The sequence below is a fragment of the Cervus canadensis genome, chromosome 4 (assembly GCF_019320065.1).
Source record: "Cervus canadensis isolate Bull #8, Minnesota chromosome 4, ASM1932006v1, whole genome shotgun sequence".
Classification (NCBI taxonomy): domain Eukaryota; kingdom Metazoa; phylum Chordata; class Mammalia; order Artiodactyla; family Cervidae; genus Cervus; species Cervus canadensis.
The window spans coordinates 103,054,929-103,081,142 of NC_057389.1; the positions used below are offsets into that span (position 1 = coordinate 103,054,929).

The 26,214-nt window shown below is 57.0% G+C and overlaps 1 protein-coding gene across 11 annotated transcripts in view; it reads left to right on the forward strand.

The window, feature by feature from the left end:
- The window catches only part of MYO9B (myosin IXB), a 108,995-nt gene extending 82,879 nt beyond the window's left edge, over positions 1-26,116 (forward strand). For 7 of the 11 annotated variants that reach the window (XM_043467226.1, XM_043467233.1, XM_043467230.1 and 4 more), the window contains 26 exons: positions 99-138; positions 1,185-1,307; positions 2,757-2,837; positions 4,952-5,062; positions 6,912-7,034; positions 8,162-8,311; positions 8,395-8,561; positions 9,533-10,438; positions 11,562-11,634; positions 11,811-11,929; positions 14,652-14,785; positions 15,065-15,255; positions 17,094-17,192; positions 17,307-17,480; positions 17,592-17,633; positions 17,782-17,893; positions 18,738-18,808; positions 19,268-19,460; positions 19,817-19,945; positions 20,208-20,313; positions 20,587-20,718; positions 22,614-22,737; positions 23,232-23,279; positions 23,630-23,772; positions 24,453-24,580; positions 24,701-26,116. In XM_043467226.1, coding sequence (XP_043323161.1) covers positions 99-138; positions 1,185-1,307; positions 2,757-2,837; positions 4,952-5,062; positions 6,912-7,034; positions 8,162-8,311; positions 8,395-8,561; positions 9,533-10,438; positions 11,562-11,634; positions 11,811-11,929; positions 14,652-14,785; positions 15,065-15,255; positions 17,094-17,192; positions 17,307-17,480; positions 17,592-17,633; positions 17,782-17,893; positions 18,738-18,808; positions 19,268-19,460; positions 19,817-19,945; positions 20,208-20,313; positions 20,587-20,718; positions 22,614-22,737; positions 23,232-23,279; positions 23,630-23,772; positions 24,453-24,580; positions 24,701-25,116 — 4,135 coding nt within the window. In that variant the 3' untranslated portion in view covers positions 25,117-26,116. Of the gene's footprint in view, positions 1-98; positions 139-1,184; positions 1,308-2,756; positions 2,838-4,951; positions 5,063-6,911; positions 7,035-8,161; positions 8,312-8,394; positions 8,562-9,532; positions 10,439-11,561; positions 11,635-11,810; positions 11,930-14,651; positions 14,786-15,064; positions 15,256-17,093; positions 17,193-17,306; positions 17,481-17,591; positions 17,634-17,781; positions 17,894-18,737; positions 18,809-19,267; positions 19,461-19,816; positions 19,946-20,207; positions 20,314-20,586; positions 20,719-22,613; positions 22,738-23,231; positions 23,280-23,629; positions 23,773-24,452; positions 24,593-24,700 lie in introns of all 11 variants that reach the window. The other 4 variants (XM_043467236.1, XM_043467237.1, XM_043467227.1 and 1 more) reach the window with 3 other exon arrangements.
- Positions 26,117-26,214: the final 98 nt, after the last annotated feature.

The following is a 26,214-nucleotide window of genomic DNA, read 5'->3' on the forward strand; positions in this document are numbered from 1 at the left end:
TCGCTCCATCTAACCCGCAAGGCGTGGCTTGCTAAACTAACCCAGAGCCAGACACTGTGTTCCTTCTGTTCACAAAACCATTTTTAATATTTTGACAGGAAAAGTAAAGGTATCAAACAAAAGCAGATCATTCCAAAGGTAAACACACACAACACCGCCCAACACCGCCTCGCGAGCAGCTGGCTCGCATCATGTTTCTAGAAAGCGGGGTGGGGCGGGGGCTTTTACCTTCTCGAGCTTCTCTAATTCTTTCTCTTTCCTTCCCTCTCCCCTTCCCCCTCTAAAAAACTGTCTCCTGTTGAAATGACACAGAGGGGTCTTTGTTTGGGTTTTCTAGAAGCAGGACCTGTGATGTGGTCTCTGCACAAGTGGTGTACAGTGGGGAAGTCCCAGGAGAAACCTGAGGTGTGGGAGGCCAGGAAGTGGGCTCAGCCTGATCCCGGGGAACCCAGGGGTGTCAGCCGTACCTCAGAGCTTACCTCACCAAGAGGCGATGGGACCCTCCTATCATATCCCCAGGTTGGGTGTCTTTAGCTGTGAGCCAACTCCAATAGGGTGGGATGGGCTCGTCAGTGCCTGGGCATCCAGGGAGAGGAGGCCTGTCAGCCAGGGTGGTCCTGTTGGGAAGGGGGCAGCTGTGCATCGCTGGCAGCCTAGACCCCAGCAGCCAGCCTTGGCTGCACACCCAGGCGCACCCAGGCGCCCTGTCTCGTCTCCACGTACAGCGTGCTGAGCGATTCTGAAATTAGAAATCGAGAGCAGCCGCCCAGTCCACTCAGTCTGGCCAGCAGGTGGGACAGCACTAGCCCCCCCACGGGAGGGCCGGCTGGGTGACCACTCATAGCAACATGGGGTGCTTGGCACGCCTCGAGCTGCACGGAGGGAAGCCAGCACTCCGTAGCGCTTGGTTTCTGGGCACTCAGGCCACTAGTGGCCGTAATCGGCCCTCTTGGAGGCGGCACCATCCACAGGTTGCAGCTCGGGCTCAGTCCCCCGGTCAGGTCACCACTGCTGCCCGCCAGGCCCTCCCGCCCCAACCCCGGCTCTGACAGCACAGCCCCCAGACTGAGCCTAAGAGCTGCCACCCCAGGGGGCATTGTCCCGGCTCTGGGGCTGCACAAGATGCCTCCCAGTGCACCCTGGGGCTTTGGGAGGGCAGGCCAGACCCTGCGATTCTGTCCTAGAACCTGCTGGACTCCAAATCCCTGAAGCTGATCATCAGTATGACCCTGCACGATCGTACTACCAAGTCCCTGCTACACCTGCACAAGAAGAAGAAACCGCCCAGCATCAGTGCCCAGTTCCAGGTGGGTGGCCCAGGGGCGTGGAAGGGGGTGCTGAGCTCTGCCTGGCACTCACGTGGCTGGGCCAAAACTAACCTAGCACAGGGAGCTTCTCATTATCGCCAGCGTTCCTGACCGTAGCACCGTTTGCCATTTGGGGTTGGGTCATTCTCCATGGTGAGGGCCATCCTGTGTGTTGTGGGGCATTGAGCAACATTGCTGGCCTCCACCCACCAGACGCTGGTAGCATTGTCCAGACATGACTACCAAACGTCTCCAGATGGTGCCAAGGCTCCCTGGGGGAATACAGTCACCCTTGGTGGAGAACCACCAACTCAAAAGAGTCATGAGTCAGCGTGTGAGTTAATGTGAATGCTGAACTGTGTCCCTAGATCACATTTCCCTTTTTTCCCTGGTTGCCAGGAAGCTCAAGGACACATTTCTTTTCTCAGTGGGGTCCAGTGGCCAGTGAGGGCTTCTCTGGTGGCTCAGTGGTAAAGAACCCACCTGCCAGTGCAGGAGATGCAGGTTGAACCCCTGGGTCAGGAAGATGCCCTGTAGGAGGAAATGGCAACCCACTCCAGTATTCTTGCCTGGAAAATTCCATGGACAGAGGAGCCCAGTGGGCTACAGTTGATGGGGTCGCATGAGTCGGACATGAGTTAGCAACTAAACAACAAATGGCCGCAGGCTCTCACCGTTAACTTTTCTGTTCCTTCCCATTCTCCACAATCTAAGTCTTTTGTTTCCACTTCAGCTTATATATATATATATATATATATATATATATATATATAATTACATCATTTAGGAACTCCCACAATACCCTTTTGTAAATAGCAGGCCAGAGACCAAAATCACTACAACCATGATCCCTTCTGAGGCTGACTTTTTTTTTTTTTTTAAATCAGAGAATTTAATGTATGGTACTGGTTAAACAGGTACTAGAGGACTGAGAAGGCAGAAGGGGAACAGAGAAGGAACATTGAGGTAGTAACCATGGGCAGGAGCTTGTACCTCTAAGGCTGAAGGAACAAAAGGAACAGTTTGGGATTCTTAGAATTTAGGCACTCGGAAGTGAGGCCCTGCAGAGCTCAACCTCTGATACGAGGGTGGCCGCCAGCTGGTGCTGACATTTCTGTGGGAGCAGGAAGAGACGGGTTCTGTTACTAACCTGGGTTCTTGGCCTCCTTTGACATGTGATTTAAATCCCTAGAAAGAGTTAATCTGGTTCCACCACCTTCCCCTCCCCTTTCACCTGATACAGAAACGTGGCGGCCCTCGGCCATGGGGACCCACAGCTCCTTTGGGGACCCTCTGGGGTAGCACAGCCTCCTGCTGCAGCCTCCCCTGTTCCCTGTCAGCACAGATACACCCCCGTTGATGCAGGAAGGTGACCTGGATCCCCTTCCCTTGAGGGACGTGCCCCCGAGGGGGTCCCAGCTCAACACCTTCCCCCCTCTCTCTCCTCAGACTTCCCTGAATAAGCTCCTGGAGGCACTGGGGAACGCAGAGCCCTTCTTCATCCGCTGCATCCGCTCCAACGCCGAGAAGGTAAGGGGCTCCCCCATCTCCGGGGCAGCGAAAGCCAAGCCCAGGTCTGGAGACTGGCAGGGAGTGTTACGGTGTGTCTAGGGGTGGGGGAGTACTAGGAGTCAGGAGGGGTGGTCAGGAGTCCTGGAGGAAGCAAGTGTCCACACAGGTTTTGGGGACTGGAGGAGGCTGGTTCTGCTACCAGCCAGAGTTCCTGGCCTCCTTTGACACATATTTTATTTTATTTTATTTATTATTTTTTTTTTTGACACATATTTTAAAAGTGTGCTCTAGCCAGCCGGGGGTGGCAGGGATCAGCAGGAGGCAGCCAGGGCCATCTAGTGACCAGCTAGGAACAGAGAGACATCCTCTGGAACACGGGGGATTTCCCGGTGGCTCAGCGGTAGGGAATCCATCTGCAATGCAAGAGACGCAGGTTCGATCCCTGGGTCGGGAAGATCCCCTGGAGGAAGGCACAGCAACCCACTCCAGTATTCTAGCCTGGAGAAACCCATGGACAGAGGAGCCTGGCGGGCCACAGTCTGGAGGGTCACAGAGTCAGACATGACTGAAGCAACTGAGTATGCATGCGTGCACTGGAACATGGAGGGGCCCCAGAAAAATTTGGCTTGAGGACGGACAGGTCAGGGTGCTTTTCAACTATATCCCCAAAGCAGTCAGCGCAGAAAATGTGCCAGATGGGAGAGGCTGAGGTCAGAAAACAGGAGCCCAGAGCCTGCTGCTCGTCCTGAACTTTCTGGGAAGACAGCACCAGTGGGGGCCCCAGCAGCCAGTTCAGCCCCTGCTGCCAGGCTTTGTTCACCCCAGAGGTCCACTGGCAGTTCTGTGCCCTCGAGAACTTTGCTGGAGCCACTCAGGACCTGGGCTCTCTGCCGGGCATGAGCGGATCTCTGAGCAAGGACATCCTGGTGACTGTTTGCCCACGCTGTCTGTCTCTACTCTTCCTGCTTCCGTTCCTCTTCCCTGCTCCTGGGATGTTCCGCTGACCTCCAGAGCCCAGCTTGGCCCTGCCAGGCGCCAAGGCTTCCATCACCAGGCGAGGACCTGGACTCAGGCTCTCTCCTCCTCCCTCACCCCATTCCTGGTCCCCCAGGGACGACAGCTCAGCAGTTCCTGTCCCCGCCCCCACCTTCCACCAGCTGCAGAATCAGACCCACTTTCCCCACCTGTTTGGATTTTGCCTCAACATTGGACAACTCAGAAAACACTCCAACACCAGCTCTGGGCAAGAGCCATGCCCACAGCTTATTCTTTGCTGTTGAGCATCTGTCCTGTGCTCTTTAGGGTATTGAGTAGCATTCTCTCCAATCTTGGGGAGCCCACCAGATACCAGAAGCACCTCCAGTCCTGTCATGACATCCTTCACCTCATGCCTTTCCCTTCCCTCCCTCCACTTAAAATAACATGCACCAGCATGGAGTCCAGGCTGCTGAGCTCACTGAACCCAGCTTGTTTCAGCCTCTCCTCTCCCTCACCCCCAACCCTCTAGCAGCAAGCACCTCCCTGCATACCTGTCCATGGCTTGGGCTCCCCTTTCTCCTCTGGGTCTTCACCTAGCTGCTTGCTGCCCTCCTTCCCTACCTGTCCTCTTCTCAGCTCTCAGGACTGGGTCCAGGGTCCCCTCTGCTGTAACACCTCCCGCGGCCCAGCCATGTGTTCTTTCTGCTGGATCCCCAGTACTCATCCTGATACCTGGCACAGAATATGAGTCCAGCACAGGTTTGAGAAGGGGCCTTTAGGAAATAAATCTTTGCACAAATTTATCTTAAGTTAGGCAGTGAGAAGTAGTATCTGTCTCCCGGACAACAGGGAATAGAGTAGATCAGATGCCATGTTTCCTAGAAGAGATGAATGCCTCGGGTATCTCTGCTGAGCAGCCCTACCTCTTTATTGCAAAAAGCATGACTGGAGCAAAGAAAAAAAAAACCAGGTGCCCACAGCTGCCAGGCTGGGAACAATTCCCAGACCAGCCCCGGCCCATGGGTGTGCGCTGACTGCATCCGTATCTGTAGTCCAGAGGGATGGCAGTCACGTGGGAATCAGCACCCCCTCCCGGGGCTGCCTGTCCCCCGCCACCTGCAGACGTCTTCCCTGATCGCTCAATCCCGTTTCAGAAAGAGCTGTGTTTCGATGATGAGCTGGTGCTGCAGCAGCTGCGTTACACGGGCATGCTGGAGACCGTGCGGATCCGGAGGTCAGGCTACAGCGCCAAGTACACGTTCCAGGTAGGACGCATTCATGCACGCGCATGGCTGTCTGGATACTGGCCACCTCCAGCGAGAACACTTCCCTGGAGCCTGAGCCTGGCAGGTTACTTTCCATCAGGGTTTCTCCACCCTGATACTGATCCCTGAGTAGGGAAGAGCCCCTGAAGAAGGAGATGGCAATCGACTCCAGTATTCTTGCCTGGGAAATCTCATGGACAGATGAGCCTGGCAGGCTGAAGTCCATGGGGGTCTACAAAAAAGTCGGACATGACTGAGCGACTAACGACAATAACTGTTGATATTTGTACCAGATCGTTCTTTCTCACAGTAGGGCGGGGGTCAGGCGGCGTGTTAAACCAAACAGGGAAGAGGGAGCATTTTCTGTAACAGGCACTTGTTTTTCTTTCTCCAATCTTTATTTTTTTCTTAATATGTATATTTTATTGAAGTATAATTGATTTACAGTGTTTCAGGTACACAGCAAGGTGATTCAGTTATACATATACACATGTATTATTTTTCAAATTATTTTCCATTACAGGTTATTACAAGATATGGACTTGTCTCTGTGCTTATAATAGACACTTTTATACCCAGCTCTTTTATTCTGCCAACCAGCCGCAAAGGGGCCCTGGTTCCTATTTTCTCAGTATGGAAACTGAGACCCAAAGAAATGATGACTTCAGGGTACCTGGGCTTTCTAGAAACACAGAGACTGGGCTTGCTAGAAACACAGAGACTCACTAGTAACCCCAAATTTGTGAGGACCAAATTTCAACAGATTCTCCACTGTGTCACCATTGACAATTGGGGCTGGGTCATGGCTCTGTGGCGAGGGCCACCCTATGCACCATTGTGTATTGAGTAGCATCCCTGGCCTCCACCCACAAGATGCCAGGAACACTATTCCCCTGAGTTCTGACAACCCAAGATGTCTCCATTTAACACCAGACATCCCCAGGGGGTAGCATAGCCCAGGTGGAGAAGCCTTGGCTTATGTGGGGAGCTGGCAGCAGCCGTGCAGTGCTTGAGTGAGCACTGGGCCGGAGCCGAGAGCTGGAAGCGCCTGATCCCCATTCCAGGGTTACCCGCATGGCCTCAGGTACATGCCTGCATTGTGGCATGCCTCCCCTTCTCATCCACAGAGATGGGAATATCATCTTTCTGATCTGCATCAACAGGAAAGGCACATTACCAGAAAGGGAGAAAATGCTGGTGTGTTTCACTCATGATTGGCTATTAAAAATTCAGCATAACTGTTTGCTTAAAAAGGGCATACCAGGACTTCTCTGATGGTCCAGGGGTTAAGACTCCATGCTCCCAATGCAGGGGGCACAGGGTTGATCCCTGACTGGGGACATAGCATCTCATGGCACAGCATGGCCAAAAAAAGGTCAGGGGGCATACCTTGGGAATTTTCCCAGTGGTCCAGTAGTTAGGATGCTGCTCTTCTACTGCAGGGGATGCAGATTCAACCCCTGGTCAGGAAACTCAGATCCCACATGCCATGCAGTGAAAAAAAGGCATACCTCCAGCCATGGTTCAGGCCTCTAATGAATCACAGACTGTGAGCCCCCCAAGGTCAGCTTCATCTTCTGGCTGTCCGCCAACAACGCCAGCAGCCAGCAGGTCCTCGTGATGGTCCCTCTCCCACCGACTGAAAGATCCAGTGCTCTGTGTCTGCGACAGTCTTTCTTAAACTTCAGACTGTTTCAGAAAGTCCCAGACCTTAGTTTTGTCAACACTATTCGCATCGATCCAAGTTTTGGCTTCGGAAATGACTTGACCAGGGAGTTGCTAGAGCCCTGCTCTCTCTGGTGGCAGAAACCCTCACATAGATTCTCCTTTCTTACCCAAAATCACCCAGGATTTCACGGAGCAGTTCCAGGTGCTTCTCCCTAAGAATGCCCAGCCCTGCAGGGAGGTCATCTCTGCCCTGCTGGAGAAGATGGACATAGACAAGAGGAGCTACCAGATCGGCAAGACCAAGGTCAGCAATCACAGCCCTCGGAGGGCCCTTGTACCCATGTCTTCCACTCCACATGGGGTCCTCTCACAGCCCACGCCACTCCCTGGAAAATGAGGGCTCTGCTGAGGAAGTACGTTTCTTGGGGTGCAGCACGTTATTTCTTCCTGGAAAGCAGAGGGACAGACCTAAGGTGTGGGGCTCAGGCATCAGTTTCTCAGTTTCTCATTTGTAGGCTAGGAGCCATCATACCATAGCACAGGATGTCCAAGGGACTGGTCAGAAACCTTTGTAATGGCGCACAGCTCCCCAGCAAGTTAATCATGTAGAGTTACCACGTGACCCAACATTTCCTCTCCTAGATATAAACCCAAAATAACTGAAAACATGTGCAAACAAATCCTAGTACGTGTACATTCCTCGTGGCACACTTCTAGTCACAACTGCCAAAGGGTAGAAATAGCCCCTGTGTCCATGAACAGATGATGGATAAATAAAACGTGGGCCACTCACATAGTGGAATCTTATTCAGCTCTGATACACACTTACGTGGATGAACCTTGAAAATGTTACGCTGAATGGAAGAAGCCAGGCACGAAAGGTCCTATAGCGTATGATCCAGTTTATATGAAACGTCCAGAACAGGTAAATTGATTAAAAACGGAAAGCTGGGGCTTCCCTGGTGGTCCAGTGGTTAAGACTCTGCACTTCCAATGCCAGGGATGCAGGTTCAATCCTGGTTCAGGGACTAAGATCCAACATGCTATGTGATGTGACGCCTCCCCCCCCCAAATTTTAAAAATAGGACAAAGCAGATTAGGGGTTGCCAGGGCCTGAGGGAGGGGGATTAGGAAGTGACTACTAACAGATACAGAGTTTCCCTTGGGAGTGATGACATGTTTCATAGCCGGATAGAGGTGACAGCTACACGATATCATGAAAGTACTAAGTGCCACCAAATTATTCACTTTAAATGGTTCATTTTATGTTATGGGAATTCTATCTCAACGTGTATTTTTTTTTTAAAGCTCCTCTTGGTCAGGTCAGTAGTCAGTACACCAGCTCGGCCTCGCTCACTACCAAGTGGGCTGAGCAGACCTGAGTGCAGGGGTGCTGGAGGCCCCGCTGACCCGTCCCGTGCCCGCCCCCAGGTCTTCCTGAAGGAGACCCAGCGGCAGGCCCTGCAGGAGACGCTGCACCGAGAGGTCGTGCGGAAGATCCTGCTGCTGCAGAGCTGGTTCCGGATGGTGCTGGAGCGCAGGCACTTCCTGCAGACGCGGCGGGCGGCCATCCTCATCCAGGTGCCCGGGGGGCCCGCGGGGCGGGGTGCGAGGGTGGCCGGGGTCACGCGCACCCAGCCCCTGAACGCCCCCTCCACTCTCAGGCCTGCTGGAGGTCCTACCGCGTCCGCCGGGCACTGGAGAGGACGCAGGCGGCCGTGTTCCTCCAGGCCGCGTGGAGGGGCTACCGGCAGCGGTCAGCCTACCGGCGCCAGAGACAGAGCATCATCCGCCTCCAGAGCCTCTGCCGGGGGCACCTACAGCGCAAGAGGTGAGCAGGATGGGACCGAGCACCCCCCACCCAACCCCCCAGAACATTCCACCCACTCAACACTCAAGCGCTACCTGAGATAGCACCTGGCCGGCAGAGCTGTCAGGATGTCCCTGTCTGGATGCAGGGAGGCCGAGGAGGGGCTGGCAGGCGTCTAGCCAGTCTAGGCACACTGGGCCCCAGAGAGACACTCCAGGGCTGGTAGGTGGCGCCTGTGGCAACCCCAGGTCACCACTGGTGGCACTCAGTCTCCGCCCCCCGCCCACTGCACCTGCCCACCCCCAGCCACTGAGCAGAACACCAGGACTCAGAGGGTTCAGGCCACCGGGACCAACCCTCAGGGGGCCTCCTTGTCCCCACTCACGGGGAGTCCACCCGGCCAGGGACCCCAGAGGAATTCAGGGAATTCTGAACAGATCCCTCCTCAACAAACCTAGTGAAGTTCCCCCGACCCTGGCGGCTCAGACGGCAAAGAGTTCCTGCAGTGCAGGAGACCCAGGTTCGATCCCTGGGTCAGGAAGGTACCCTGGAGGAAGAAATGACTACCCACTCCAGTATTCTTGCCTGGAGAACCCCACGGACAGAGGAGCCTGGCGGGCTACAGTCCATGGGCTACAGTCCATGGGGTACAGTCCATGGGGTGCAGTCCATGGGGTACAGTCCACGGGGTACAGTCCATGGGGTACAGTCCGTACAGTCGGACCCGACTGAGCAACCAGCACTTCTCACTTTTCTCACTGAACCGTTAGGCAGCAGTGCCTGTGACAACATGAGGCTATTCCCTGTCTCCCCCTTTGCTGGCTGAGGATGGGCCCACCTTTCCAGAAGCATCTCTGGGGGCCAGGCTCTCACCTCTTGGCAGAGGGGGAGCCTGGCCCCCCAACCCTGTACCTGCAGGTGGAACAGGGCTCCCCAGTACCCTGGGTGGGTTTGCTCCTGAACCCACCTCCTTTCCTCCCCGGCCCCACCAGCTTCAGCCAGATGGTGGAGGAGAAGCAGAAGGCTGAAGAGAAGGAGAGGGAAGCCGAGCAAGCCGCGAAGGAGGAAACTGCCGAGGCCGAGCTGGCCCAGGCAGCTGGGCCAGAACCTGAGCAGGGCCTAGAACCCTCCACGGAGGGTGAGCCTTTGGACCTGGAGCCCGAGGTGTGGCCCAGCGATGGGGCTCCCCCAGCCGAGAGCTGCCAACCTGAGAAGGAGGTCCCGAGCTTGGAGAAGGCACCCCCAACCCAGAAACACACGGCTGAAGGTCGCGAGAAAGTGCCCCGCAGCCGGGAGAAGCGTGAGTCACGGCGACAGCGGGGGCTGGAGCACGTGAAGCTCCAGAACAAGCACATCCAGTCCTGCAAGGACGAGCTCGCCCTCAGAGAACCTTCTGGAAAGGCTGTCCCAGGGTCAGAGGAGAGCCTCCCAGAAGACGGAAAGGAGGGCAGGGAAGGTGAAAGCCCTTCGGATGCCAGGACTGAGATGGAGATGGCGGCCCCCAAGAAGCAGCCTCAGGTGCCTCCACAGGCCACGCCAAGCAGCCCGGACTCGGGAGAAGCCCAGGCCGGGAGCCCCAGGCCCGGCCACGAGGAACGACCCACCAGCCTGGCCCTGGACAGCAGGGTCGCCATGCCGGGACCCAGTGCCACCCCAGAGACCCCCAAGGACAAGAGCAAGCCAGGGATCAGCCCCAGGGCCCAGGAAAGGCCCAGCAGTCCTGGAGGCTCCACGCAGATTCAGCGGTACCGGGATCCTGACACTGAGCGGCTGGCCAACGCCGTGGAGATGTGGCGGGGCAAGAAGCTGATGACCGCGGGCAGCAGCTCCATGCTGAGTCAGTCTCTGGACCTCAGCGAGCGGCACCGGGCCGTGGGGGCCACCCTCACGCCCACAGAGTAAGCCTGCACCCGCCTTTTTCCGAGCGAGGGCTGGGGCTGCCGGGGGAGGGGGGGTGGCTGCACAGCCGTGCCCAGCATCATGCATCTCAGAAACACGTGCGGTTCAGTGCCGAGAGCCGACACCGGGTGGGCAGCAGCCCCAGGGAAGTAGGGCACCCGAGGGAAGGTTGGGAAAGACGAAGCCCCTGCCCGAATGATCCCTACTCACACAGAAAGCCTGTAGCCTTGTGGGGGGTGGGCCTCGGGTTGAGGTTCCCCACCTCCAGCCTGCCTGGACCTCAGTTTCCTCATCAACGGGTGGGGGTGATTGCGCACATACATGTAGAGGTTGAAGGAGGAGCTCTCGATACACCTGGACCCCTTCTTCTTGTTCATTTGCTAAGTTGTGGCTGATTCTTCACGGCCCCATGGACTACACCTCACCAGGCTTCCCTGTCCTTCACCATCTCCCAGAGTTTGCTCAAACTCATGTCCATTGAGTCGGTGATGCCGTCCAGCCATCTCATCCTCTGTCGCCCCCTTCTCCTCCTGCCCTCAATCTTTCCCAGCATCAGGGTCTTTTTCAATGCTTTGGTTCTTCACGTCACATGGCCAAAGTATTGGAGCTTCAGTATCAGTCCTTCCAGTGAACATCCAAGGTTGATTTCCTTTAAGATTAACAGGTTTGATCTCCTTGCTGTCCAAGGGACTCTCAGGAGTCTTCTTGAACACCACAGTTAAAAGCATCCATTCTTCAGTGCCAGCATTCTTTATGGTCCAACTTTCAAGTCCATATGCGGCTCCTGGAAAAAACTGTAGATCCTGGACCCCTAGTAAGCTAAATATCAGTGACTCCAAGACCCAGCCCCTTGTCGCAGAGGCTAGCTTCTCCAAAGGAAAGAAGAGGTGGAGAAAGACAAACCTTCTGCTAGGACAGGCTTTCTTGGCCTCCGTATGACAGGCCTCTGGGGCTGGCTCCATCTCTGTGGTGGGGGCCGTCCCGAACACTGTGAGGTACAGAGCAGCATCCCCAGTTTCCCCGCACCAGATGCAGGAGCACCACCCCTCCCCCAGTCCTGGCAACCCCAGATGTCTCCTGTTCACCCTTGTCAGTAAAAACCACATTTCTGTGATCTCACAGGGAGAGGCGTGTTTCCTTTTCCACGAGTGACGTCTCCAAGCTCCTCCTGTCCCCATCCCAGACCAAGACTCAGGTAAAGCTTCAGGCAGCGGTTCCTACTCCTGAGGGTCCGAGCCCACTTCCATTTCAGCTGCCCTGGTACCACCAGAAGCGAACGGTGGATAGAAGGCGCAGCGGCACGGGGAGAATCCCTGCTTTCCCTCTAGCAAGGCCGCCTGCCTCTGCTCACCTGACCCCACTCCCCTACAGCCTTCTGCTGAAACAGATGGGGAGCCCATCACAAAGAAGCTGGCCATCCAGAAGAAGAAGTCGGCCGATGCAGCCTCAGGAACAGACGCAAGCCTATCCCCAGGCTCTGCCGATTCTAAGTAGGTGTAGGGTTTGGGGGTGGGCTTGGGTACACCCGGGGTGTCCAGGGCCTTCAGTCCCAGAGCAGTCTAATCTCCTAAGCCAATCCCACTCTTGCTGCTGCTGCTTTTTTTGGCCACTCGGTATGCGGGCTCCTAGTGCGCCGACCAGGGATTGACTCTGACCCCTCAGCAATGAAGGTGCCGAGTCCTCACCACTGGGCCACCAGGGGATTCCCATAAGCCAGTTGCACTTAGGAAGCGCAGTTGGCCTGGAGAAGGAAGTGGCAACCCACTCCAGTATTCTTGCCTGGAAAAGGCCATGGACAGAGGAGCCTGGCAGGCTGCAACCCATGGGGTTACATGACTGAGGCATGTGTGCACGAGGTGGAGGGAGATGGGTTGGTAGCAATAAACTGGTAGAACTGAAAAAAAAGAAAAGGAAGCGCAGTTGGGGGGCATTTGCTTAGCATTTCCATAAAGAGACCACATGGGGCACAGATTGTTGCAGCATCAGGGTGAAATGATTCCCGTTGAAGCCTGGAGCCAGTGTGGGTCACCTCCGCTGAGGCCACAGGCAATGTCCCTTTGGCCATTTGTGGAATCATTACCGGGCTTCCCAGGTTGCACCAGTGGTAAAGAACCCACCTGCTAGTTCAGGAGACATAAGAGACTCAGGCTCAGTCCCTGGGTCGGGAAGATCCCGTGGAGGAGGGCATGGCAACCCACTCCAATATTCTTGCCTCGAGAATCCCAGGGGCAGAGGAACCTGGTGGGCTACAGTCCATAGAGTCGCAGAGTGGGACACAACCAAAGCGATTCAGCACACACAAACGGAATCATTACCAGCTCCCAGCACCCCGATCCCCACGTCAGGGAACCCTCCAGGTCTTTGAATCGCAAAGTCTGGGTCACAGCTTTATCCCCAAAAAGTCCCTGCCACGGAGATGTAGCTGGTTCAGAGAGCAGAGGGGTGGGGCTCTGGGACAGGGGAGCCTTGATCCAAACACCGAATGGAAGCCTGAGGATAGTGAGGAGTGGACTGCAGCGGGAAGAGAGAGCCCCCCCACTCTGGGGAGACCCCCACCACCAAAACAAAGTACCGCAAACAGGGCAGCTTCAGACGATAGGAATTTACTCTCTCGTGTTTCTGCAGGCCGGAAGTGTGAAATCAGGGTGTGCGCAGGGCCGTGTGTCCCTCCAGAGAATCTCAAAGAGGGACCCCTCCTTGCCTCTTCCAGATTCTGGGGGCTGCAGGCAGTCCTTGGCTTGTGGCTGCACCCCCTCCCCCACTCTCAGCCTCCATCTTCACATGACATTCTTCGCCTCTCCCCTGTTTCTTCTCTTTTCTGGCTATGCTGAGTCTTGGTTGCTTTGTGCAGGCTCAGTAGTTAGAGTGCATGGGCTTAGTTTTCATGAGGCATGCGGAATCTTAGTTCCCCAGCCAGGGATCAAACCTGCGTCCCCTGCATTGGAAGGCAGATTCTTTACCACTGAGCCACCAGGGAAGTCCCTTTCTGTCTCTTATGAAGACAACTTGTCACTGGCTTCAGAGCCCATATGGGTAATCCAGAATGACTCAGAATCTCAAGATCCTTTGTTCAGTGTCTTAGTCCATGTAGGCCGCTGTAACAAAACACCACAGACTGAGCTGGAGGCTGGAAGTCCAAGATCAAGGTGCCAGCAGATTTGGTATCTGGTTCATAGAGGCCTTCTCACAGCATCCTCACATGGAGGAAGTGGCAAGGGAGCTCTCTGGGGTCTCTTAAAAGGGCACTAATCCCATTCATGAGGGCCCCACCCTTGTGACCTAATTACCTCCCAAACTATCACACCATCTCTAACACCATCACACTGGGAGTTAGGCTTCAGTATACAGATTGGAGAAGGAAATGGCAACCTACTCCAGTATTCTTGCCTGGAGAATCCTATGGATGGAGGAGCCTGGTAGGCTACAGTCCACGGGGTTGCATAGAGTCAGACATGACTGAGTGACTTCACTTTCATTTTCATACAGATTTAGGAGGACACATTCAGTCCATAGCATTTAGTCATATCCGTAAAGACCCTTTTCCCAGATAAGGTCATGCTCATAGGCCCTGAGGGTTAGCACATGAACAGATCTTTGGCGGGTGGTCATCATTCACCCCATCACATATCCAGTATCCATAGTATATGATTTTGGGTTTATTATTTGACTCTACCCCAGTAAAACCCTTGTGCCCATAGAATTATCTTAGGGGAGGGAGGAGATGGGGGTGGTTTTTTCTCTCTCTTTTGCTGTGCAGGCTCTTTGCTGTGGCACATGACCTTCCCTAGTTGTGGCTTAAGGGCTCCAGAGCATGAGGGCTCAGTAGCTGCAGCGAGTGGACTCAGCTGCCCTGAGGCACGCAGGATCTTGGTTCCCCACCCAGGGATAGAACTCACATCCCCTGCACCTAAAGGCAGATTCTTAACCACCAGCCCACCAGGGAAGTCCCCAATTTTCTTTACATATGAAGATAGGGTGACCCTGTGACATCTGCTCACTATCTCAGTCTTCCACCCAACTTCCCTGTCAGTTCACACAAACCAACCTTATTTTTATTAATTTTTTTTCCAACCTTATTTTTAATGGGATTACCTGCCAGTGGTAGCCAGTGAAAGGGCTATTTCTCATTAACAGCAGGTTGACCCTTCCTCTGGCCTCAAATCTGCCTTCACTTCCTGAGACTTAAGCAGAGCCCCCTGTTTTCTCCTATAGATCCACGTTTAAGAGACTTTTCCTTCACAAGAACAAGGATAAGAAATTCAGCCCAGAGGGTGGAGAAGAGACAGAGAGTGCCATACCCGGGCAAGCCATCCTGGAAGCTGCCACCACGAAGAAGAATCTAGAAGGTTGGTCATTCCAGATTCAGAGATGGAGAGCAGAGCCCCTGGGTCCACTGAGGGTCGTCCCAGGTGGGGACCTGAGTCAGCTGTGGGCTGAGCCCTGGTCACACGGTTTCAGGGCTAGTCCCGATCCCCAGAGGCACTTTCTGGCCACAGAACCCAGTGTGCGGGGCGCGGGGCCCTAGTTCCCCATGCTGGTGACCACATCCCCGAGGCCGACCCACGTCCTCCTCAGAAACCCACCACGCTTACCAGCCTCTCCTGCCCCCTTCCCCACCCCTCCAGTCCCCTCCAGCCACCAGCACCGTCATGCCACAGGTGAGAAGCACCCCAAGGAGCCGGGAGGCAAAGGGAAAAAGAACCGAAACCTCAAGATTGGCGAAATCACGGTGTCGGAGAAGTGGCGAGAGTCCGTGTTCCACAAGATCACCAACGCCAACGAGCTCAAGTACCTGGATGAATTCCTGCTCAACAAGGTGGGCAGTCGGGGCCCTGGGCCGGGAACGCTGGGGGCAGGGGTCCCACCAGAGTGGCTCCAGACCTCCCTGGGGGGCATTGCCACTTGGTAGTTTTCTGAACCGTCACACCAAAGCTCTTACCATGTGGGAACAGAAAGGCCAGGTCCATGGTTCCAACACACAGAAGGTTCTGGAAATCACATGCTTCTGTCTGTGTTTGGCATCTGCTGGTTTTCTGCAAAACCCAGCTAGGATTCCCGTGAGATCGCTTGTAGCCTGCAGTCATCCTGTTCTGTGCCCATACTGACATGCCGGCAAGTGTGTGTCTTATTACAAGGACTGCACAGAATGAAGCATCTGATTCTGGGACGCAGCCCCACCCTTCACCCACTGAAATCGTCCAGAGTACACAGGCGTGTGCACACGTGGGTTGCGCGCCCGGCAGATGCATTTTATTCTGCGGCTCCTGCCCAGGAAGCTTGAGATCTGCCGATTGAAGACACTTGGTGTGCTGTCTCACAGCGCCCCTTGGGGGCAGTTTCCAGCTTTCTCCACGTGAGGAAGCACTGGTGTCCCGAATAACCTTCTGAGCAGAATACCAGACACACACCGAGTGCCGCCAGCCTGTTCCTAGGTCCTGTGGCCCCTCCTCGCCCTACCACGCAGCGGCAGTTGCTTGTGAACAAATTACTTTATTTAGAACACTTTTGGGGACTTCCCTGGTGGTCCAGCCATTAAGACACAGAGCTCCCAGTGCAGGGGGCCCAGGTCCGATCCCTGCTCAGGGAGCCAGATCCCACAAACCACAGTGAAACCCAGCTTGCATGCCTGCTCGGTCGTGTCCAACTCCGCGACCCCATGGACAGTAGCCCACCAACCTCTGTCAATGGAATTTTCCAGGCAAGAGTAGGTAGGCATTTCCTTCTCCCAGGGATCTTCCTGACTCAGGGGTTCAAGCCAGTTCTCTTACATCTCCTAAATTGCAGGTGGATTCTTTACCACTGAGCCACCTAGGAAGCCCCCAAGGCCCAGCTCAGGCAAATTAATTAATTAAAAAATTTTTTTACAAGATGCATTCAGTGCAAGGTGATGATTGAGCACTTATTGTGTGTACTAGAGGGGCTTCCGAGGTGGAAAAGTGGTAAAGAGCCCACCTGCCAATGCAGGAGGTATAAGAGATGAGGGTTGGATCCTTGAGTCAGGAAGATCCCCTGGAAGAGGGCATGGCAACCCACTCCAGTATTCTTGCCTGGAGAATCCCATGGACAGAGGAGCCTGATGGGCTACAGTCCATGGGGTCACAACTGACTTGACTTAGTACACGTGTGTGCAGTGAAGGTAAAGAAATCGGGTGTGTTCACACCTCAGTCTCAGGCAGCCCCACAGCCAGCAGAGCAGCATTTGAGAGCTTCAGAGGAAGACATCAGGCTGACAGGAACAATAAAGGGCTAAGACACCCTTCAAAGGGGGAGGCATCTCGAAACAATCGGGCTATGTGAGGCAGCCCCAGTCCTGGGGTGTGGCCAGGAGTAAGCGCCTGTGCTGGGCAGCAGGAAGGGCCCCGTTAAACCAGGGTTTCTCAGCCAGGGCTGAGTCTGCCCCTAGGGGACTCTTGGTAACATCTGCAGATGGTTTTGGTTCTCATGACTGGGGCGTGTTCCCAGCACCTAGCCAGGGGGCCAGGATTGCTGCTTGACGCCCACAATGAGTGATCCCAGAGAGACCAGCATTGGCAGGAGGGCCCAAATGGTTCCCAGGGGAGCCAGGGAAGGACCTGGGACAGGGCAGAGTGATGACCACCCAGATGCCTGGCTCCAGGCAACACAGGATCAGCGGGTCTCTCCTTCCCTCTCCAGGTGAATGACCTGCGTTCCCAGAAGACTCCCATTGAAAGCTTATTCATCGAAGCCACCGAGAAGTTCCGAAGCAATCTCAAGACCATGTACTCCGTCCCGGTATGTGGAACCCCAGCCCCGGGGAGGGGCCCCGAGGCAACCCCCACCCCCTCCCCAGCCCGGGCACTGCCGTCTGTCTGTCCTACGGGAGGGTCACACCCTGCATTCCCACAGAACGGGAACATCCACGTGGGCTACAAGGACCTCATGGAGAACTACCAGATCGTCGTGAGCAATCTGGCAGCCGAGCGCGGCGAGAAGGACACCAACCTGGTCCTCAACCTCTTCCAGTCACTGCTGGACGAGTTCACCCGCGGGTACACCAAGAACGACTTCGAGCCTCCCAAGGTGGGTGCAGCCGCTCTGGGTTCGGGAGGGCCCCTGTGCTCGGCACGTCGCTTTGGGGAGGGGTATCCCCAGGGGGCCCCGCGCAGACCTGGCCTTTCTGCTCTCTCACAGCAGAGCAAAGCTCAGAAGAAAAAGCGGAAGCAGGAACGCGCTGTGAGTATGTGTGTTCTCGTGTGCGCGCACACTCAGGGAAGCATGTGTTTTCCCACCCGGCCCTAAGGGATCCCCATCCTGAGATGCCACGGGAGGCGTCCCCCCGCGGGGGCCCCCTGCCCGCTCAGCCCCCTCCCCTGCCACCCAGGTGCTGCAGCACAACGGGCACGTGTTCGTCAGCTACCAAGTGAGCATCCCCCAGTCCTGTGAGCAGTGCCTCTCCTACATCTGGCTAATGGACAAGGCCCTGCTCTGCAGCGGTGAGTGCGCCTCCCCCGCTGACCCACCCCCAGGTCCCCCGGACGCCCAGCCCACACCCTCTGGCCCCCGCCCCGACTGCATCCCCAGCCCCTCACTGGGCACCTGGGCCTTCACCCCAGCTACAGGACCAGTCTTTTCAGAACATTGCCCCTGGACTTCCTGGTGGCCCAGTGGTTAAGACTCCGCCTTTCCAACGCAGGGGGCACAGGTTTGATCCCTGGTCAGGGAAGTTCCACATACCACAGGATATGGCTGAAAATAAATACATAGAAAAAAAGAACAGTGCCCCTCACCACGGGGCAGTGAGGCACACCTCACCCACTCCTACCCCACCACTACTGTCGTGCTGGGCCAGAGGCCGGTCCTCAGCTGACCCCAAGGCCTCCCCCAACTCCACAGCCAAGTCCCCCTGGCCTCTGTCTGTTCTTGTTGCCCTCACTGCCAGCCCCTCCTCATGTGCCAGGCAAGGCCAGTCAGTCCCCAAGGGACCCTGAGAGACAAGCGCAGCCCAGAATGACCCAGCTGGCCCCCAGTCGGGCAGCCAGGGGGTGACCAAGCCTGGGTGGGAACCCACTCGTCCCCTGGAAGCCTATGCCAGGTCAGACAGGCCTCTAGCACGTCTGCTTTCCTGCCAGAACCAGTCAGGGCTGGCTTTCCTTCCAGGCCAGGGTAATTTCCTCTCCCCTCGGCCCGTGTGAGGAGCAGCTTGCCACCTCACATCCATAGTAAATGCCGAGGTGGTTGTCACTGTCCTGAGACACCGGGACAGGCAGCCGCGGGACCCCGAGTCCCTGAGGCACTGCTGGTGACCACCCCTCTCCCGCCACCCCCGCCATGACCTAGTGTGCAAGACCACCTGCCACAAGAAGTGTGTGCACAAGATCCAGACCTGCTCCTTCAAGTGCGGGAGGAAGGTGAGCCCGCCAAGGCTGGGGACTTGGCAGAGCACCGGAGGGAGGCCGTCCTGAGAGATGTGGAGGAGAGGGTGTGCCGGGTGCAAGGCCAAGGCTGGTCACCAGGCCGGAGCGCAGAGCTGGTGGGGGGGGGTGGTCCTGCCAGCCCCCGGGGCCCCCCCAAAGCTGGGGTCGGGCTTGTGTGTGCATCTCAGACCCCGGCCCCACTCTCCCCGCCACCAGCGGGAGGGAGACCCCTACCCTGCCCCAGGGGAGGTGGGGTCCTCGGTACTGGGCCGCGGCACTTCACTTAGAGACCCCTCGCCAGCGGCCTTTGAGGGACCCCCACCGCCCAGCACCTCTGGCAGGTCTGCAAGGGAGAATGAGGGGCAGGGAGGGACGGAGGCCACAGAGGAGGCCCAGGGGATGACAAGGAAGGCAACCAGCCCAGGCCTGACCCATCCCCACTCCCCATCACAGATGGAACCAGGCGCGGAGTCGGGCCACTTTGGCGTGTGCGTGGACAGCCTGACCAGCGACAAGGTCTCAGTGCCCCTCGTGCTGGAGAAGCTTCTGGAACACGTGGAGATGCACGGCTTGTACACCGAGGGCCTCTACCGCAAGTCGGGTGCCGCCAACCGCACACGGGAGCTCCGGCAGGCACTGCAGACAGGCAGGTGCTGGGGGGGGCGGGGGGGCTTTCCCGGTGGCTCCGACATTAAAGAACCCGCCTGCCGTGCAGGAGACCCGGGTTCAAGCCCTGGGTCAGGAAGATGCCCTGGAGAAGGAAATGACATGTATGCTCGCCTGGGAAACCCCATGGACAGAGGAGCCTGGTGGGCTACAGCCCATGGGGTCGCAAAGAGTCAGGCATGACTGAGCCACTGGGCACACGTGTGGGCGGTGGGTGCTGGGGGAGGAAGGGGGTGTACACGGGTAAGCGTCAAGGGCAGGAGGGCGCCACCTGGGGCTCCAGGCACAGCCCGCCCGCCTTCCTCACGCTCACCAGCCTGTGCGCCCACCCTGCAGACCCCATGGCAGTCAAACTGGAGAACTTCCCCATCCACGCCATCACCGGGGTGCTCAAGCAGTGGCTGCGGGAGCTGCCCGAGCCCCTCATGACCTTCGCCCAGTATGGCGACTTCCTCCGTGCCGTCGGTGAGTCCCTGCCACTGTGGCAAGGGCGGGCAGTTGGTCGAGGGCAGGGGTCAGGCTTGAGCCTCTGCTATGGCCAGTCAGGGAGGAGGGACCCTCAGCTCCCCAGCTGAGAAAACAAGGCCTTGGCCGGGCCCAGGACCGCGCTGTGGCCCTGCCTCCTTGCCACACACACTGCCCCGGGCCCTACACGGCGGGAGGTTCCAGGCGCCCTGGGGCCCATCGGGTGGGGGCCACGGGCCACTAACACCCAGGACCCTCCTAGAGCTCCCAGAGAAGCAGGAGCAGCTGGCTGCCATCTATGCCGTCCTGGAGCACCTGCCAGAAGCCAACCACAACTCCCTGGAGCGGCTCATCTTCCACTTGGTCAAGCAAGTGCCCGTGCCCTAAGTGCCCGCTGTCTGGGGGGTGGGGTCCCGGCGAGAGCCCCGCCGTAGCATTCTCTGGGCTGGCGTGCCCTGCTGGCTCCATGCCAAGGCATGAGCCTGTTACGGGCGGTCCAGCTTTTTCGTGGACCTTTTTCTCCGCCCTGCAGAAGCCAACGTTTCTCACCTCCCACCTGTGGCGGCACTTTCCCCACAGTGACCCCCGAGCCTCTGGAGGGTCTCCCCGCAGCCACCCCCTAACTGCCGCTTGCCACACAGGGTGGCCCTGCTCGAGGATGTGAACCGCATGTCACCCAGCGCACTGGCCATCATCTTCGCACCCTGCCTCCTGCGATGCCCCGACAACTCAGACCCCCTCATCAGCATGAAGGATGTCCTCAAAATCACCACGTGAGTGCCAGGACCGGCCAGTCCCCGCCCCCAACACACACCCAGAGCAACCCAGCCAGGGACCCCACAACTAAACAGGACAGCCCGCTCCAGAATCCTAGGATGGCCTAGCCTTGGTAGCATGTAAATATGCTCGCAGAGAAAAACCCAGAAGAACATACCCCAGGGGACTTCGCACTCACAATTGCAGGGGGCCGGGGTTCTATCCCTAGTCAGAGAACTAGATCCCATGTACTGCACCTAAGACACAGTGCAACCACACACACACACACACACACACCCAGGAGGACTTCCCTGATGGATCAATGGATAAAGAATCCACCTGCAATGCAGGAGACACAGGTTCAGTCCCTGGGTCGGGAAGGTCCCCTGGAAAAGGAAATGGCAACCCACTCCAGTGTTCTTGCCTGGGAAGTCCCATGGACGGAGGAACCAGGCGGGCTACAGTCCATGGGGTCGCAAAGGGTTGGACACGACTTAGCAGCCAAACCACTGCCACCACCCCAGGAGGTGTCCTGAGCACTGGGGTCCTGCATGGACTCCATTTGGTCTCTCTACCCTTCCTTCTTTTCTTCTGAAGTCATGGAGAAAGTCATGACTTTCTACAGTCACACTAAACCCAAACTCCTGACAAAGTCCAGATGTGCGCTGGCTGCTGTGATCGGCGAACAGGGCTCTTGTGACAGACAAGGGACAAGAAGCAGCCGGGCCTTGTGGGGGCATCCTGAGGCTGACACACGTCCAGACCCAGGAGGAGACCTGGCAGCATCTCCCCTCTAGCAACAAGAGCATCACTCCTGAGTTCTTTCGAGGGTGAAAACCCAAAAACAGGGGAGAAATCCCTCATCCCCAGTCCAGGGTGAGAGACAGGTGGTGAACCCCACATTCCCAGCCTCTGGGAGCAGTGGGAACCAGCAGCAAAAAGGAACAGTTGTCAAGGTTCCTTCTTCCCACCAAATGGTCTTCAAAATTCTCAGAAAGTTCTTTAGAAGGATGGATTTCCCTGGCAGTCCAGTGGTTAAGACTCCAAGCTTCCAACACAAGGGGCTCAGGTTCGATCCCTGGTCAAGGAACTAGGATCTCACATGCTGCACAGAATGGCCAAAAAAATTAAAATGAATGAAAGATAAAGGACTCAAGGGCGTCAGCAGACATCCATCACTCAGAGGACACTGTTTAGGCGGTGAGTTGTAAAGTAAGAACTTGTCACCCAGGGTGGTGTCATGAGGCAGGCCTGAGGGCTATGCCTGACCGTGAGTTCCCCCAGGCATAAACAGCAGCTGGCAGGCAGAGAGGAGAGCCCACTGAGGCCCAACACTACGTGGGCAGCCATGCGGCATTGACAGATTTTCCTCCAGCCTGTTCCAGCACATTCCTTGGTACTTGTTTTTTTTTAATCTGTGATCATGACAACAGGAGGCCTGAGTCATGACTGCCTCTCCATCCAAACTAAGTCCATCCCATCCCACCATGCCCTCCCTGCCCTGGTATTGACCATTCCACTGACCGGCAACCATTGCAGGCTGGCCCTGACCACTGAGCAGATGTGTCTTGGGTCACAACTGACTTCTAGAGCCCTTGGGGCCAGCTGCCTACAGCCCATGGGGTAAACGGCCCAGCCTCCATGGTACTCTACCTCCTCCTTCAAAGGAGGCGGCGTGTTAAGACCGGGATTCAGGCTCAGAGAGGTGGGGTGAGCTGCACGAGATCACACAGTGAGTGAACCAGGCCCATGATGGGCGCCACAGCCTTGCCTGTGGCCCTGCCTGCTCTCTAGGTCTATATCTCAGCCGCCACGCCCCTGTCCTGGGCCAGCATCTCCCTAGATGTGGGGCCCTCACGTTGGCCATCCCTGGCCCCCATCCCAGGCGGTAGCTGAGTAGCCTTCTCCACAGGTGCGTGGAGATGCTGATCAAAGAACAGATGAGGAAGTACAAAGTGAAGATGGAGGAGATCAACCAGCTGGAGGCTGCTGAGAGCATGGCCTTCCGAAGGCTTTCTCTGCTGCGCCAGAATGCTGTGAGCTATACTGGGCAGGGCTTTGGTGGGGCGGAGCTGGTAGGGGCGGGGTTTGGGCGGTGGGCGGGGTCTCACCTGTCGGCCCAGCGCACACTTCCAGCACACATCCTTGGCCACAATCAGCCTGACCTGGGGCCTCGTGGCAGCATGGTTAGGGGCCGATTCCTCACCTTGGCCAAAAGACCCCTGTCCTAGCCCAGCCTCAAGGTCGGCTGTTCCTCTCAGCAGTGGGGGAGAAACCTGTCACCTACTTGGGAGGGCTCTTGGTCATTCTCCAGCCACAACCCTGGCTGACTGAGGCCCCGCCCACAGGGAAACACCCACAGCAGAAGAGGCTTGGGGTGGGGGGTGGATAGGGGGATAAGGGGCCAGTCGCAGGCTCCTGTGGGAGGACCCTGTCCTCGTCCCCACGGTCAGACATGGCTGTATGCCATGTAGCACTTAAGCCCTGGTCGTGGCCCTGTGTGGTCACCCTCTCTTCATCTCTCCCCCAGCCATGGCCTCTCAAACTGGGGTTTTCGTCTCCCTATGAGGGGGTCCTGGTATGTACACCTACGGTCCGTCCTCCTCACACGTCTCCTGGTGCGGTGCATGCTGGGGTTCCTTTCGGCCCCTAGGGTCCTCGTAGAATAGGCTGAGCATGTGCTAACCTCCGGAAGTGCATGCTGGGGGAACCTCGTTGCCTGCTGATCACCTGTGCTGAAGACAACTAATCAGCCAAGTACTGGCCACTGGGTCCCCGCATGATCCCCAGAGAAGCCTCGCTAAGCCTAGACTTCCATGTCAGAACTAATCTCCCCCGGAACTACTCATACCACCCTCTCCCCATCTGCAAGCACTGATCTCCCACCCACCCAGAGGGGCTGGCCAGATATGCTGCATCTCTTTGCAGATTAAGAACCCCAAGACCCGGGGGAGCAGCAGCGGTGGCCCAGAGGAGCTGGGGGTGCTGCAGGAGGAGGAAGCAGCCGGCGGCGATGAGGATCGGGAGAAGGAGATCCTAATCGAGCGGATCCAGTCCATCAAAGAGGAGAAGCAAGTGTCTCTCTGATCCCTCACCACCCTCAGCTGCCCTGTCTGGTCTCCATCCACTGGCCCCTCCACTAGAGAGGTCTGGCTGTTACGAGGTTGATGGGCTAGACTTAGCCCTGTGGTCCAGGGTCCATCTCATGGGGCACTGCTGTCCTATAACACAGCTTAGGACTGTTTAAACCCCCCACTTGGCCATCATGGTCCACAGGGAGAGAAGAGGCCACAGGGATGATGCCTGAACCAAAGTTGGCCTCAGCTAGGGTGATCCACCAATTTATTGTCCTGTCAGGGTGGAAGTATGAACAGAGATGCAGTTGACAAATTACGCCAAGAGGTTGGGTGTAGTCCAAGCCACCTGGGCATCCTGTTCTTAGGAATAGGCTGGGGCACTCCAGACAGAAGAAACAGCATGTGCTAAGGTCCTGAGACAGAAACTCCTCACTAGCTGAGTCACAGATGCCTGGTTTCCCTCCAGTCTGACCCTTTGCTCACATGAACTTCACTGAGCCAGGGGCATCTGGGGTGAGATGTGCTTTGGGAGTTGGGTAGGGAATGCTAGGGGGCAGAGAGTCCCATCTAGGAGCAGAATAACCTACTCTGTCCCCTACTGGCCTGGCACTTTTCCACGGGGCAGACCTTCACCATGGAGCAGCCTTAGACACTGTGACCCCCTTCATCCCCAGGGAGGACATCACGTACCGGCTGCCAGAGCTGGACCCTCGGGGCTCCGACGAGGAGAACCTGGACTCAGAGACATCGGCCAGCACCGAGAGCCTGTTGGAAGAGCGGGCCGGGCGGGGGGCCTCGGAAGGTCAGTATTAAGGTAGCGTCTGCTTTTTTCCTTCCCGTGTCCACACCCAGCAGGCCCCCGGGCAAGGGTCCATCTGCCGGTCATGAAGCTGCAGTAACCCTGCCATCTGTCTCTCAAAAGGGCCCCCCGCGCCTGCTCTCCCCTGCCCCGGCGCGCCCACCCCGAGCCCCCTCCCCGAGGCGGCCGCCCCTCCTCGACGAAGGCCGTCGTCCTTCATGACGGTCAGAGTGAAGACCCCCCGGCGGACCCCGATCATGCCCACGGCCAACATCAAGCTTCCACCTGGCCTGCCTTCCTATCTCCCTGGCCGGGCGCCTGGTACCCAGGAAGCTGCCGCCACAGTGAGGCGCCGAGAGCCGCCGGCCCGCCGCCCAGACCAGGTACACTCTGTGTATATCACGCCAGGCACTCACCTGCCCACTCAGGGCCCTCAGGAGCGCCTGGACAAGGATGACCGGCCGCCTGGGGCCAAGCGGAGGTATTCGGACCCCCCAACCTACTGCCTGCCCTCTTCCTCGGGCCAGGCCAATGGCTGAGGGCCCTGAGCTGCCAGCATCCGCACGTCCAAGGACGGCCCAGTCCCCGAGCTGGGCACCGGAGCTCCAGAGCCAGCGTTCAGCGGTCTGAGAAGGATCCAGAGTGGAAAGCTCCTAGAGTAATGTGAGATGGGCACTGGCTCCAAGTGAGTTCAGGCGGGGAGAGGCCGGCTGAGACCTGGCCGCCCTTGCTGAGCCCCCAGGTCACACGGAGGCTCCCGATCACAGCACCGAATCATAGCGGGCAGCCCGGCATCTCCCAACTCCCCTTTTGTACGTTTTAAAGGTCACTGTTTCTTTGTGCGTGGTTTACATAAGTTTAAACTGTAACAGCCTTAACAGAAGACCAAATTGTTTTTTTATATGTGTATGTACAAACTTTTATATTAACGCCCTGCATCTCCCTTATAACCTGGATGTGAGTCTTCAGAGCAAGCCCACACAGCCGCCAAGCTTCAGAGGCTCAGACCCACTTTGAGGGACAGCTGAGGGGGCTAAGGGCTAGGACTCTGCATGAGCGGTTTGGACACTTGTGGCCCCTGACTGCCCCGTACTGCAGCCCAGCTGGTGGCTATCTGGCCCATTCAAGGGAACAGTGGAGCCTTCCGTGGTGATCAAGACTGTTGGCTAGAGCCAGGACACAAGGTGGTAGGCGGCCTCCACTCCAGGCACCACAGACCTCACATTATTCCAGGGATACTCGAATGTGGCCATCACTCCTCGGTCTGTTGTGCCCCGGACAGAGAAGCCCACCTTGGCACTGCCCGCCCCATGTGGCAGAACAGGAGCCCACAACTCAGGACCGTTCACGGGTGGAGAGGGCAAGGCCTGGGGTTGTATGTCTCTGCAAATCTACAGTGACAGTCTGGGCATCTGGCATCTGCAGAGGGGGTGATTCCCCTCTTAGGCTCAGCCCACTCTCGCAACACCCGGACACACGGCGCCAGGTCTGGGACAAGAGACACCCACAGGCCATGTGAAATAAAGAACAAGTGCCTAAGAGGTGTCTGCGTGCAGTTCCTACTCAGACAGGCTCCAGGTTGGCGGGTGGGGGTCAGACGCAGCCTCAGCCAAAAATGGTGATGGTGCAGGGCAAGG